Raw genomic sequence first — 16,243 nt, forward strand, 5'->3', positions numbered from 1 at the left:
ATTTCCATCATGTAAAGTGATGTTTTTTGAAAAAGTTTATTATTTTCAATTTTTGAATTTTTTTAAATGTTGGGCTTTTTTTTATAAGCCTCACTGATTTTTCTCCGATTTTATATTTGTTGTTTGGAAAATTTAAAAAATACACTAAGAAAATTACTTAAAATTGAATCAATATTATGTGGGAATTAGAATTTTATATTAAAAAAGTTTTTTTAGTGCAAACTGAAAATAATTTTTTTTTTTTCGTACTTAGGGCCAGACTGACAAAATTTTACATTATGCACAGTGGCGCAGCAAGTGATATAAGCACCCTAACTATAAAGAAAATGTGTTCCGAGCATGCGAAACGGGGAGATTTATCTTGTAGACTACACCACTAAACCCAATGCATTTTTTAAATAGACCAATAAATATAAGTTAAGATAAATATATAAACTACTTAGAAAAGTTTGTAAATTGTAAAGTTAGTCGGTAATTTTCGCCGTATTTTATATATTCGGCACCGAAGCCGATGTGCTAAGTCTCTCTCGACTAAGCAAAGTGAGATACCTATCCACGGCGCATCAAATTTATCACACAGGGTTCCCACCAGATAAAAAAATAACTCAGTTGTTAATTTTGAGTTACAAGCACTGGCGTGGAAACAGGGGGATGGAAAAACGATTGCCCCCAATTAATTCCTAATTTCTATTTTTTTAATTTAATTAATTAATTCTGACTGCCTTAACTAATGCCTCTGATTTAATTAATTCTGACTCCCCCCCATCCCCCACTTAATTTCTGAAGAAGGTAAAGGGCTTTTCACGATCAAACTTTGAGAAGGGTTGCATTATTGTTTGCTCTTAACTTTTACGTAGAAAAATGGTTGCAAAAGCAAACAGGTACTGAATATTGAATATAGTTAACTAAAAAAGACAGTCATCGTTGCTACTGAAGCTAAAAAGACTACTTTTAAAAAGCTAATTTTATTCATAATATTGAGTTTAAATGGTATAGATATATAATTTCTGAATCGAGAATAAATTTTTGATTTTTTAAAGTTAAACAATGTGCCACCTTAAATTTAAATAAATTTAAAAAAAACATGAGCATCTTTTTTGTTTATACACGGTCTGAGTCGCATGTTCTCAGTAGTCTGATAATATTAAAAATTTTTTTAAACTTTTAATTATTTAAAAAATAAACCAACCGCTCTCCACTAAAAACAAACGCCGTGGCCCATAAGCGCGTAAAAAAAAAAAAAAATACAATTAAGGTGATATTTGTTTACACCCCAGAGCCTAAAACTTATTTTATACTTAGTAATGCTTTTAATATGTTTGTTGCTATGAAAATAGCCGTTTTTAATTGCTCTTCTTTGGAGACTTTCTCAGCGGAGTCAAATGTTAAGTATTTAAGAATTTTTAAAAATAAATTTTCTTTTTTTTACACATGGTTTAAGCTGGATGTTCTCCGGGTTTGTCTTTTGGTAATGGGACTTAAGAATACTTTTTAATTGGATCGTTGGACAAGGAATTGATTGATATATATTTTTCAGTTTATTGAACTCCATGTGTATTGACTCACCGCCTTGTTCGCCATAAAATCCAAATCCCGCTCTCCATTTTTCTAAAAACGGAATAGCATGATGTTTTTATGCAAGCATATGCAACTTTGGCGAAACTGAGGCCTCGGGCCAATTTTCCCGATAAAATTGCATTAATTCGTTTATCTTCTTTTCTGAACAATTTAAATATTATTGTAATATAAGTTATAAAAAAAATCAGGAATAGCACTAAAGCATATTTTACATTATAAAAATAATAAAACTTAATTAAAATACTTAATTTTTCTGTTGAAATAGTATTTTTGGATGAAAATATGTAATAACATTGAGCAAATTTATCAAAGAGCTGCTTGTATTGTTTGCTAACTTCAATTGATTTTGCATGTATTTTTGTCCCTGAATACCCTTTGTCATAAACAAACTTAGGAATAGAGTTGCATAACCGAAGTATCGAAGGTTTCTAAATAGAAATATATTTTAATAGTTAATACTTATTCATTATTAACAAAAAATTATAGTTAATACAAAGTTTTACCCTGTTTATAATAAAATTTATTAAATAAAAGTTAAAAAGTAACAAAAACTTAAAAAGTAACATATTACTTTTAACATTTTATGCACATGATTTCCAATAAAACCATGATATTTTCCATGATATGCTTGCACATGATTTCCAATAAAACCATGATATTTTCCATGATATGCTTGACGTTGAACATTAGGCTGCTGTAATACTGTCTCGATCATTTGTGTGCAAGGTCCCTGACCCTTCTTAAAAAAATATTCTTCAAGAGTATTAGATAGATTTGTCTAAAAAGAAACTCGTAAAACACTATGCATATCAAAAATAGAATGACTTAAGGTTTTAGCGCATTGTTAAAAATGATGCCAAGGTTTTAGCGCATGGGTTAAAAATGACTAAAAGGTTTTTTAAAATTTTTATAGAAATTATTTTTAAATTAAAATATATTTTTTGCTGCTTATTTTTTGTGATCGCTCCGAACCCCTTACGTCTGGGGCTAAAGCCACTTTTGCTCCCCTCACCACGTCACTGTTATTAACAATTGAGGTTCACATATAACAGCAAACTAAGTATTCCCATAGCTAACATTAGCATTTCAAGTTTGAACTTACTTGAGTGCTTAATAAAATAGGGCATGAGAATTTGAATTTTACGACTTTTAAAGCCCTGATTACACTGAATGTTTATCCATTGGATATAATTTCTGTTAAAATTTAACAAGTGAAATTTATAATACATGGTTTCTTATTTTGAAAAATGTACAGTTTTAAAAATACAAACTTCACTATTAAAAAATTATAACTAATAAACTCTTTATCCAAAAAATACCTTTTTTTCTTTTTCATTGTTAAGTAAGTCAATATCTTTTAAGTAAAGAGATTGAACATCGTCTACATCATCGGAATTGCTAACTGCAGCTAATAAAATGACATCATTAACCACTTGAATTTGATCCTCAATATTAAGAATGTCTATTTGAAGATTCCACAACTGCTTTTGTTTATTTATAAAAACGTCATACTCTTCTGAGCATTTTATGCTGCTTTTTAGAGGTTCAGCAGCCATCATTATGCCCTATTGATGAACTTCTTCTTCAAACATGTTAAAAAAATTTAAATAAATACCAAGAGTCATGTGTAGACTAGGTAAAGACACCTAAAAAATTAAAAATAATTTATATAAAGTATAGTATTTGATATTATTTTTGAATATCATGCTCATAGTGATTTTTTACTGTCAAAGTAAAAAAATAATCAAAAATCACTTGGTCTAGTGGTATTTTTAAAATTGGTTCGCTTATCACATTATTGAAATTTTTTGCAATACTCTTTTTTTGCAATACTCTTGTCCTCCATTTTTCATAAACCTTTTATGATCTAAACATAAATCTTCCAATGTGCGATATTTCATTTCAGGGTCAATACATTTCATATCGTTTGATGTCGCATAACAGAAAAGACAACAATGCCTCCCTCAAGAATAAAATAAACAATATATTGATAAGCAAAAATTAAATTACATTATTTTATATTATTAAACATGGCCATCATTTTGAATTTTAGGTAAGATTATTGATAATTGGTTTTGTGATTCAGTTATCTCTCTGATTTTCCTGATAAAGAAAAACCTATAAATTAAAAACTTTAAATAAAAATACCTGAAGCTCCTGAAATACCATAAAGTGCACAAAGAAACTTATAATCACCAAAAATGAATACTCTAATATTTCTATCCCTATAAATAAAACTAAACGTGTTATTCGCAAATGATTGTAATAAATCTATACTCTATAGAAGTGTATAAAGATTATCAAATGAACAATATAAACATTATCAATATATTTTAACTACAATTCATCTTATAAAGATAATCTAAATAAAAATAATCAACAAAATAAATAAAGATCTAAAAAAAAAGGTCTAAATAAAGATAATCAGCTTGTTAAAGTCTTTTTTTTAAAATCTCTGAGTTGCTTTGTAAAAATGCCTTCACTAGTTTTACTAAACATAGCCCAAAAGATACCTAGTTATGTAGGAGATGCAAAACAAAGGGAAAAAAAAAAGATTTTATTATACTTTATCGCAAATCGCATTTTAAGAAAACTTACTTATACTTCATTTTTTGTAGATCTTCTATTTCTTTTTCAAATCTTGAAATGGCAACTTTAATATTGATTTGATAATCCTTTGTCTCAAAAATACTAAAAACAATGGTGTTATCTTTGCTGTTTGGGTTTATGGTATTTGCTACTTGGTAAGTCATTTTAAAACTTCCTCCGCCATAATCTCCTCCTATTTTAATCTGTATCTCTTTCTCAGGGAAAAATTCGTGATAATGAAGACTTTTACAACTATAGAAAAGTTATAAAAAATATGTATATATTAACAATATATAATACATTAATATTAACAAAAATTGGCTTGTGATGATGAATATACACCTTTTAACAACCTTAATACAAAACCCTCACATATTTTACATCACATTTTGCACTAACTAATCATTATGTTGGGGGTCAAATATGTATTAGTGTTAATATGCTATATTGTCGTACTTCTATTTGTATTTGATTAAAAATAATTTTAATATTATTATTTATATTTGATCAAAAATTATTTTCAGTTCATAAAAAATAATTAAAAAAAAAATTGAGATTTATTCAATACTTTATTGATTGACAATCAATTTGTATCAGATATAACACACTACAACTGAATTATGGATCTGATATATCAACAATTGTTGATGACTGCTGGTTTAGAGACCAACTGGCAGTTGCTGCATGTTAAAAACATGAAATTATTTTTTTAAATCATTATTTCAATCCAAATCACCTTTCTAATTGATCAAGATGTTTGAAAATATGTGTTTGCAAATTTTCAATATAACCGTAAGATGCATCTTTAATTTCAAAGGTTCCTTTAATTTCCTTTTCAAATGTAAACGGGGCATTTTCTACAATAAAGTCACACCCAGACAGTTTTTCACTAACTATTCGTTGTGAAGCATGTGATGCTGTTTGTATACAAAACTCTTCAGCCATCTGTAAAAAATTATTTACAATATTCTATAAAAATAAATAACATTTTTAACTAACTTAAAAACATGCAAAAAATAAGAACCTAGATATATTTTTAAGCTTTTCCCAAGGTATGCAGAGATCTGCTTTCATAGCTACCATCTTAGTTGCACTAATTGTGACTTTAATATTAGAATTAGCCAATATTTTTTCTTTTGTTTCTGATGGAAGTGAAATCAGAAGCTTTGAGGACTGGCTACAAACTGCGTCATTAGATGGACCAGACACAACTTCTATATTTCTTTTGACAATAGCATTTCTTTCTCGTACAGTTGCATTTGATGCCTCATTGCTTGTGACATATGCCTTTGGAATAGATGAAAACAAAACCGGCTAAAAAAAAAAAAAATCTATGAAAAATATTTATTAAATGTTAAATATTTTATTAAATATTATTAATTATTTAATTTACTATTTAACAATTATGAAATATTTAATTTACTATTTAAAAAAATCAATTTTAAAATCAAAAATTTTACTCTAGGTCCTCCACTTTTAAATGAAATTGATTTCCCACCACTTTGTTTCATCTTTTGCTTAAGAATGTGGAGTGTAGCATCTTCAACTATTCTTGGGATATGACTACTAGCTGTTAGATTAAAAATCTCTGAAATGCTATTGTTAAAAGTATACGATGATGGTGACAAACTTGATGAAGATAATGGTGATGACAACAATATTGAGACGGGTTGTGTTAAAGATTTTTTATTGCAGGCGAGCTTATGATGTAAATACACATCGTATTCTTTTACAACATTGAATTTTGTTTTACATATAATACATTGAACAGTCAACATTTGTATAAGTGAATTTGTTTTATTGCTGGTCACGAAGTCTTCAGGCAACACAGATGTATCACATTGTGGGCATAAAGATTCATTAATGTACTTTATTTTAACATTTTCAACTATACAGAAAAAACAAAACAAGTGTTCACATTTTTTTAAAGACACCGGTTGCTTTGGTATTTTACCACACAAATTGCATATGCATAGTTGCAAATAAGGATTGAATTCATTTTTCAAATCACTACTATCTATTTCCATATTGTGTATTGTGAAAATATTTTCTTTTAAAATGCTAAACATTGAAAAAGTCCAAACTCTTTCACCTATTCTAGGATGGCCAATAAACTTTGTTTTATCTCTTATTTGAGATTTTGAAGCATTGAGACCTTGACTCAGTTTTTTTACCTGATGACAAGTATAACAGTCATCACAATGATGTGTCCATTGTGTACACAAAAGCAGAGTGGTTGATGACTTTCTTTTGATTACAATGTTAATTGTTAAGTAGCATTTGTGACAAATGTTTAAAGGGTGAACCCCTTCCACATCTATTAGTTTGATGGGAAAAATATTTTCAATTTTACTTTTTTGGATGGCTCCAATAGGGTAATTTTTTTTAAAAACAAAACAACCACAAACTCTGCAAAGGAGATTTAAATTCTTGATATGCAAATCCATCTAAAATAAGTAAATTTATAAATAAAATATTTCAACACAGTATTAAAATAATATCAAAATACTAATTAGAATTCAATACAAAAATTATATCAAAATTTAAAATAATGAAATTAAGTAAAAAATAATTCACTATAACAAAGTTATAAGTGCATACAATAAATTTATTGTATATGTAAAAAAATTGTATTTAAGAACCCCCTTATAGTCAGTAAAAAATGAGTTATATGCAAGCCCAAGCACTATTCTTAACCCTAACCATGACTGTCTAAGAATAAGATTTTGGAGAGGGTATGTTTTTTATATACAATTTAACAGGGTACATTAAATACATGTCTACTGACTTCTTTTATAAAAGAAGTCAGTAGACGTGTATTTAATGTACTTATTAAATTCATTTTTACTGACTAAAAGGTGGGTTTTAAATACAAGAATATTAGAATGCTAATCAAAAAATAAAATTTAAAGAAAATATAGTAGCTCAATAAAAAAAAAAAATTATATCACAGGTAAAAATTGTAATTTATTACAAACTAATAATAACTCGAAAGATCAAAGGGGGAGGGGGTCGAAAAGTTGAGAAAAATCGCTGACGTTATTTATGGACAACCCCTTACTTGGAGTTCTAATTTTAAATATTTACTAACGGCTATTACTTGATAAAAAAACAGCGGAAAAACAATTTAAAAATACAGTATAGTAAAAAATAAAATACACCACGCAGTAAATTAGTATTCCAGTTCTCTAGTGTAAACAGGATATAAAAATGTGTTTAAAAATAATGATTTAGTAAGAATTAAAATTTAAAAAATGTAAAAAAAAAATTACCGCCTCCACCGACCTCTAATTTAATGACCATTCCCCCAAACGGTGCAAGCTCGAATCTTCACCTAACTCTAGAATTTCAACTACCTAACCAATGAATTTTTATCAGTAACTCTCCCTAGCTATTTAACTCATCCCACAGTTGCTGAGAGATTTTGTTAAAAACGATTTATTAAAAATAAGCAAAATATTTGAATCGGTAAATGTTAAAAGGCCGAAGTCCAACTATGAAAACTTTCGGGAAACTAAAAAAACTGCATTTTCCCTCGTAGTAAATTTTTGTCAATGGTTTAGTAATATTTTTTTTTGAAGGGGAAAATGTTTTTCACGTTCAAAAAAAAAATTATTGAATTATTAACAAAAATTTACTACGGGGTAAAATGCAGCATTTCCTTTTGTTTCCGAAAGTTTACATTATTGGACTTCCGCCCTTTTAACATTCACCGATTCATTTAGTCATACTATGCATTTTAAACAAGTTTTTTGAAAAATTAAAGTGCTTTGGGAAGTCATCGCAAAACAAATTTCTTTATGTATGGTAAAGTTTTATATGCATTATTCTTATTATAATCGTAAGAAAATCTTTTAATTAAATCTCTTGACGTAAAATATTGTTTTTAACCTAAGCTGGTGGTATTTATGTAAAATATAAATTTTATTATAAGTATCATATGCTTATTTTAAAAAAAACGCCTTTTGCGACATGCAGGCGTTTGTTTGTTTACATGAAGAACAAATTAAAAAACGGAACAGACGCAATGAAAGTTTTATTCAGACTAAAAATAAAATTCGGCAGAACTTAGAGATGGGCTACATAAACGCTTTCATAACAAAAAATTTTTATAATAAAAGAAACAATATTTTACGTAGCCATTAGTAAAATTGATTCATTGAAAAATATATATGGTACTTTGGCCTGCTCTAATATATATATACATATATATTAGAGCTATATACATATATATACATATATATTAGCTATATACATATATATACATATATACATATATATTAGAGCTAATATATATATACATATATATTAGCTCTAATATATATATACATATATATATATATATATATATATATATATATATATATATATATATATATATATATATATATATATATATATATATATATATATATATATATATATATATATATATATATATATATATAGTATTGGACAAAACATTTGCAACCAATATCGAACAATGCTAAAAAGTGTTCCTAATTTTACATGTCTTAAAAACGAAACGAACTATACTACCACAGCAAACAGTTCAGGAGTCTGGAGTCATTGCTTGCCATGACATGAGCAATCAGCTGACAGGTGACAGCACACAGGCAGAATTTCGTTGACAAGTGCCATTTTGCAGCGGACAAAACAAGTGCAACTTTTTTGGTTTGTTTCATTTTCTTAAGTCTGGTCCGTGTCAACGTCATGGAAGTATTTTAATAATTAAAGGAAGTTTCCAGAAGCATGCAGAATTTTCCAGAAGTTTCCAGAAGAAGCATCTGGAAGCATCCAGTAGCATCCAGAATTATCCAGATACATTCAGAAGCATCCAGACGCATCCACAAGCTTCCAGAAGCATCGAAAAGAAGCATCTAAAATCTTCCAGAAAAGGTTCACACAGGTTCATTTTACTATATAAATCAACATGTAATTCAGTCAGTATATGGAAGTCAATCAGTCAGTATTATCAAGACAGTTTATCGAAGTGAGTTTTATCAAAGTGTTTTATCGAAGAACATCAATACAAGAAGTGAAATACAACAAATGTTTCATTACATTAATACAGTCCACATCCAACCAAGACGTTGTGTTCCACAGAGCATTATTGTATCATCACAAGGTAAATGTAACAAGGTAAGCCTTGAGAAGCGTGATTATTTATTTTTATCATTTTTATGACTTCAAGTGCAAAAATGGCTCCCGACAGTCTTGGATTGGAACTAAGAAAGAAAATTATTGGCGATTACGTGAGCGGAATGTCACAAAAAAGTATTTGTGACAAATATCGCGTGAAAAATAGACCGTTTCAAGACTGTTCCAAATATCGTTCTACGGGGAAGTTGGCAGCAGATAACAAAGGTGGAAGACCGCGTTCCACCATTTCTAGAGATGATTCTATGATTGTCAGATCCGTCAAGAAGGATCCCTGGATATCATCAGTCGAGATACAAAAGCAATTAGAGCTGCCTGTATCGGTCCGAACAATCAGACGACGTGCTGTTGAAGCCGGATTGTTTTCTCGACGCCTTGCAAAGAAACCGCTGATTTCACTAAAAAACCAGAAGAAAAGACTCCTGTTTGCTACATCTCATATTGACTGGAATGTGCAGAAATGGCGAGCTGTCCTGTTCAGTGATGAATCGAAGTTCAACATCATTGGGAGCGATGGCATTTGCCGTGTACGTCGACCGGCCGGAAAACGCCTCGATTTACGTTACTGCCATAAGACCGTGAAGCATGGTGGAGGCAATGTAATGGTCTGGGGGTGTTTTTCTGCTAACGGTCTAGGTCCAATACATCGAAACGATGGAATAATGGACCGTTTCATGTATAGAAATATCCTGAAAGATGTTATGTTACCTCATACTGAATGAAATATGTCAATATAATGGGTTTTTCAGCAAGACAACGATCCGAAACACACTGCAAAAGTAGTCAAGCAGTGGTTTTAAGACAACCACCTATCGGTGATGGATTGGCCGCCTCAATCTCCGGATCTCAACCCTATTGAGAACCTGTGGGAGATCGTTAACTGCAGAATTAATCGTGAAGGTGTTCATAATAAGGATCAACTGTTTGAACAAATCCAAAAGGTCTGGGCAGCGATTCCAGAAAGTTTGATTGATCACCTGATCGAATCTATGCCTCGAAGATGCAAGGCTGTGATTGACAACAAAGGATTCGCCTCGAAATATTGATAGCGAAATACAGCTTGGCCATCATTTTGTCGAGTTGCACTTGTTTTGTCCAGAAGGAAATCAACTTCTTTTAATACTTTTGATTAGTTTATTAGTTTTCGTGTACAAATAATGAACTTTGTGATGAATAAAACTTGAAGAACTTTGTCTCTAAGCAGTTACATAGTTATTTCTCTAAATTGAAAAAATGCAGCACTTTAAAGAAACTAAATTAGCATTATTTGGTTGCACTCGTTTTGTCCGATACTTTATATATATATAAATGAATAAAAACAACTAAATAGCGGGACTTAAAGTTTCATGCCCGAAGATTTTTTAGTTTTTAGAAGATTATTTAGTTGTTTTTATTAATTTAATTACATAAAGTATAAATTGCTCTATTATTTTATTTTATAATATTGAGCACTGTCATACGAACAAGAGTATTTGTATTTTACACCGCAATACTAACCTCACTTATATATATATATATATATATATATATATATATATATATATATATATATATATATATATATATATATATATATATATATATATATATATATATATATATATATATATATATATATATAAAGTACGACCATTTGATCAATTATGGACGGTAGTATATATATATATATATATATATATATATATATATATATATATATATTTATATTTATATATATATATATACTACCGTCCATAATTGATCAAATGGTCATACTTTTCGACATAAGCTATCAATGTTTTACTTACTATCAGGAGAGTAACTGAAAACAAAGTCTACCTGAATTAATTGTTATTTTCCGATTTATTAGTTTTACAAAAAATTAATATAAAGTCCCAAAAGATTAGTTTATAATTTAATTGGCTTTTAATCACCATTAGCGAAAATAACTGCCATACATATTCTTGGCAATCTGCTTTACGACTTTGTCGTAAAGTAGATTGCCAAGTATATGTATGGCAGCCAATTTATTGAAGTCAGTTTTATGCCACTAACTAATAAGTTATTTCCACATCTTATGCATCATTAGACATTAGTTTTTGACATTACTTTTAAGTCCTCCCAAAAAAATCCGATAAAAGAGAAATCTCATGATTGGGGAGGCTTAATCATTCTGTTTAATATTTGATCGTTCTCGAACTCAGTCAAATACCATTTTTTTTAAAATATGTTTTAGATTTAAGCTTTGAGCCATTTTCTTCTAAAAACAAAGGTTTCCTATTAACCCATCTTTCCAAAGGTGTAGATAATTTTTAAAGTGTCCAAGTAAACCACTTTTGTAGTTACTCCCTCTATTTTTACCCGTCACCCGTGGCACTCCAACCAAAATAGCCCCATACCTTAACACTAGGTCCACCTTATTTTACAATCAATAATACACACTGTTTTATCATACATTCAACGATTTTTTTTTTCAGATAAACAATCTTATCTTGAAACCAAAGATTTAAAACCTAGACACGTCAGTCCACGTTTACAGTCATTGATGGCCCATTTTTTATGTTGTTTGCCCACTTTAGCATTTTTATTATTCTAAATTGGGCAAAAAATAATAAATATAAAAAAAGTTAAACACAAAATAGTATTTTAAAAAAAAGTTAATGTCATTTGAATAATTATGAACGCTTGTGTATGTATATATATATATATATATATATATATATATATATATATATATATATATATATATATATATATATTTATATATATATATATGTATATATTAGCAATAAATGTCTAATATATTATTTATCGCTGCTTTTGTTTATTAATCGTAAGAGTTACTTGTAAATATGTGATAAACACAAACATTACAGTTTCAATTGTTTGACTGTTGTGTAATAAGACACTAAGAATGATCTATCTTTATAAGCATACAATGTTTCAATTTTAATATTAATCAATTTTTTTTGTACAAATAAAAGATCAAGTCACTTTGCATAAACATTTTGAACTTTAGTTACAGTTACATGTAACTCTTTATAAATTTGTTTAAATACTTGATGGACAATGCCATTAAAACTTTGATGATGGTAGGATAAATCTTATATCTCTTTACATATAAACTATGAATGTATTTTTTCGAAGGGTGTAAAGCCGTGGAAGCTAAAGATTTGTTAATGGAATCGTTTTTATTTTAGGAGGTTCTAGTTATTTTCTTACTTTCTGTGGTTGCACATGCTCAAGGTAAATAATTTATTTTATACACAAAACTACAAGTTTTTTAAGTAATGGCTTGAAGCTTCAGAAACTGTTTAGTTTAATAGAAAAAAGCTCTATTAGTTTAAAATTTTTGTGTATACTTTTATTTTATAATCAATTAAAAGCAAATAAACAATAAAAGGAACACATTGAAATAAAAGTTTTTCGCTTGGAAAAGTAAAATACTTCTTTTGTAACTTTTTTTATTTTTTTTAAAAATCAAATTCTTTCGAATATGACATTTTTTGTGGATCAAGAAATTCAAAATATTTCTTAATTTTTTCATGCTTTAAAATCTTTCATGTAATTGGTATGAAATAGTATTAAAATTAAATTTACTAAATATTCTCACGTAGAAAAGTTCATTCTGATACATCAGAGCCGCTGTGGCTTTTCTTGAAACTCAACATTCCATATTCTTGCAATATCTGCAACTTTATCTTTCAATTCAATAAATTTAGATTTAACTTGTGAGACTTTATCATAAACCTTTAAATAACCTTTGTATATGCCTTTATAAGACTCTATTACAAGATTTAAAACAGTTTGTAGCCAATGAAACAGTTGAAGCTAATTAAATTCCTATTAAAAATTTATGTGAAAATGCACGCATAAAAATAAACTAAAATTTTTCAGTTTAATCTTTTATGTTTTATCTTTGAGTATTATTTCAAATTTATTTTTCTTTCTTTCAATAACAAGCGTGTTAAGGTTCATAATAAGGTAGATAGCCAGTAAAAAATTTGGTCTTCCAGAACACATGCAGTTTTTTCTCTCTTGCATCTTTTACAAAAGACTTTTTATAAAGCATAAATTATGGCAGAAACATTAAACGTAAGGGTTTGCATTTGTATTTGTATTTAATAGTTATGTGCTAAATTAATGTTTTAGCATTCGTATTGTATTTCATTAAAAAGTTAATTAAATATTTTTATTTTTATTTGCATTTGATTGAAATAAGTTTGTAATTCCGTAAACTAGGTTGACTCGTGTTTTTTATGGTAAAAAGTGATTTGTTATTTATTTTCGTTTTTAAAACTAAAATAAGTTTAAAAAAAATTTTTTCTAAGGGACAAGACTTGTTTTTAATATTCTATTTAGTATACCATTTTATCAATATTTTTCCTGCGGCGTAGGAAGGGTGGGGCGGTGTTGACAGATGGTTCCGGGCGGCGCTTTTTTAGGCGGCAAAACTTTTTTAAAAATTTCTAAACTTATCCGTTTCGCATCCCTGCCCAAATACCATGACACAGTCCTTGATATTTGTTAATGTTTTTAAAAGCATCAAACTAGTTATTATAACCCGAAATACTTCGAAATAATATATTCGAATTATATTTTTATCAAACAGGAATTAGAAACTAAGTATTGATCTTTGAAAGTATCCCTGAGGGATAAGACATTTAAAATTGTAGAGGACAAACATCGATAGTGTTGCTGTGATGTCTGGTCACCTAATTGGTGTTCAGATGCGCGTTTAGGTAATCAACGTCACAGCAGAATTTGTTGTATGTGCAAACCATTTGCTAAATTTAGTAGGTGTGTATGCTGCTGTGTTTTCTGTTACATTTTTTGAAACTATAAAGCAGTTATTCTCATCTATTTCTTCATTGACTCATCACTTAGATGTTTTGACTTCCGTCACTGGTCAGAGTGTCAAGTGCATAATGGAAACACTATTAAATGCAAATGGAAGATACAGTTAGTGTTATCAAAAAAAGTTACTCAAAAACCTTACATGATGTTGGTCTTTTGCGATCATTTTTGTTTTTGTGCTTTCTCCGATTGTGGGAGTCAATCTTTCGGGAATTAAATGGTATACAAGTTTATCTCTAAACAAAAGAATTGAACATACAACAATTTGATATCAAACTTAAAATTATTTTTAACAGATAAAAGAGATCAATAAGTTAATAAAGCACTTGTTTATAAAAAGTAAAGAAATTTATGATAATCTGGGCATAATCATGGATAGTCTATTTAGACATGTAAATGAGCTATGAAGGAAAATGTTTTTTTCCCTTGAGAGATTGATCCAAGAAATTGTAAGATGATTTAAACAGCTTCTTGTTTTTACTGAAAAATAATATGCCATTTTTACTCCATCAAATTTCTCGAATGATGAAAACAAATTTCAATTTCATGGGTCATGATTATGATGAAATTAATAAACAAGAGTTCCTTGTTAAAAAGAAAAAACTTAAAAGTTTTATTTCTATTGTCGCATCATAAGACAAAACAAAAACATGGATGGATGGATATCTACTTGACCTTTGCATTTTATTTTGATTAAAAGTCTTGAAAACTCAGCTCCTAATATTGTTATAATGCTACGATTTTTTTTTTAAATTGCTGGACGCGTGGCTAGTTGCGAGAGAAGTTTTTTAAAACTAATATTGGTAAAAGTAACCTTAGATCTACAATAAGTACCCCTGTTTAAGAAACCTTCCCATACTATTCATTGAATAAAAACATTGAAAAAAGTCATAAAATTGACTTTGAAAGCCTCATTGATGACTTTGCTAAAAGAAAAGTAAGAAAAATATATCTATAAAATGTTATAACAAAGTTGATTTTTTGCAATTAAAAATGTTGTTATTAATAACTCTGTATCTAGATAAACTATTTGATAAATGCAGTTGTTGTTCTATTTAAGGAGGGCGGTGCAAATCAGATTCCACTCATGGTGGCATAAACCCTTGCTACGCCCTTGATTTGGTCTAAACCTTAAAAAACAAATATTTGTATTTGTATTTGCAAAATGTCGATTATTTTTAAAGATGTAGAAGATAAAAGAATACTTGGGAGATGCTTGTTATTGCAGATAAATTTTATTATCATTAATGCATTAATGCAGAAAAAATAAATAGGCCGCAAGAAAGTTTTACTTTTGTTTGCGTTTACTTACTTTTAATAACTTATTTCATTGTAATTCTACAAAAAATGGCGCGTTTAAAGCGAATTATTTTTGTTGATTTTTCAAGCTTATTTTTCAAATAAGATAGCTACTAGTTAACCTTTTTTTGCTTTGCTCACGGTGGCTGGTGAACTTTTTTTCAGATAAAACTCAATTTTTTTCAGCCAATCGTTATCGCAATAATTTAGATCTTCCTATATTTATGAACGGTGATGTACTCGATGAGTCACCTACTCTTCATCTTCTAGGATTAACTCTTACTTCCAATCTTTCTTGGAAACCATATATCAAATCGGTTGCAAAATTAGCATCTGCTAAGGTTGCATCTCTTTATCGAGCTCGCCACTTTCTTACTCTGGATTCTATTCTCTATCTCTATAAATCTCAAATCCGGCCTTGTATGGAATACTGTTGCCATATCTGGGGCGGATCTTCTAATGATGCCCTTTTTCTTTTAGACAAGGTGCAAAAACCCATTGTAAACATAGTTGGACCTGCTCTTGCAGCCAACCTTCAACCACTATCACATCGTCGTAATGTTGCTTCTCTTTCTCTTTTCTACAAATACTATAATGGGCACTGCTCTAAAGAGCTAGCGTCTCTTGTGCCATCTACTAAAATTCATTCTCGTGTTACTCGTCATTCAATTAAGTGTCATCCTTTTTCTGTGACTGTTCCTAAGTGCTCAGTTTTTTGGAATTCGCTTCCTTCATCTTGCTTTCCTGATTCATATAATTTGCAATCTTTTAAATCGTCCGT

At 28.9% G+C, this 16,243-nt stretch overlaps 2 protein-coding genes across 2 annotated transcripts in view; one reads left to right on the forward strand and one right to left on the reverse strand.

Moving 5' to 3' along the window:
• Nucleotides 1-1,816: 1,816 nt before the first annotated feature.
• LOC136079285 (V(D)J recombination-activating protein 1-like) lies at nt 1,817-7,009 on the reverse strand. The gene is made up of 7 exons (XM_065795018.1): nt 6,944-7,009; nt 5,628-6,614; nt 5,192-5,481; nt 4,904-5,112; nt 4,177-4,419; nt 2,150-3,803; nt 1,817-2,006 (listed from the first exon to the last, which is right to left on the reverse strand). Exons 1-4 carry the CDS (start codon nt 7,007-7,009, stop codon nt 5,061-5,063), a joined length of 1,395 nt encoding a protein of 464 aa, XP_065651090.1. The 3' UTR covers nt 1,817-2,006; nt 2,150-3,803; nt 4,177-4,419; nt 4,904-5,060.
• Nucleotides 7,010-12,180: 5,171 nt separating this feature from the next.
• The window catches only part of LOC100199379 (von Willebrand factor D and EGF domain-containing protein), a 95,524-nt gene continuing 91,461 nt past the window's right edge, over nt 12,181-16,243 (forward strand). Inside the window, exons 1-2 of the mRNA XM_065795843.1 lie at nt 12,181-12,398; nt 12,507-12,552. Coding sequence (XP_065651915.1) covers nt 12,369-12,398; nt 12,507-12,552 — 76 coding nt within the window. The 5' untranslated portion in view covers nt 12,181-12,368. The remainder of the gene's footprint in view (nt 12,399-12,506; nt 12,553-16,243) is intronic.

This window comes from Hydra vulgaris, chromosome 04 (genome assembly GCF_038396675.1).
Source record: "Hydra vulgaris chromosome 04, alternate assembly HydraT2T_AEP".
Classification (NCBI taxonomy): Eukaryota; Metazoa; Cnidaria; class Hydrozoa; order Anthoathecata; family Hydridae; genus Hydra; species Hydra vulgaris.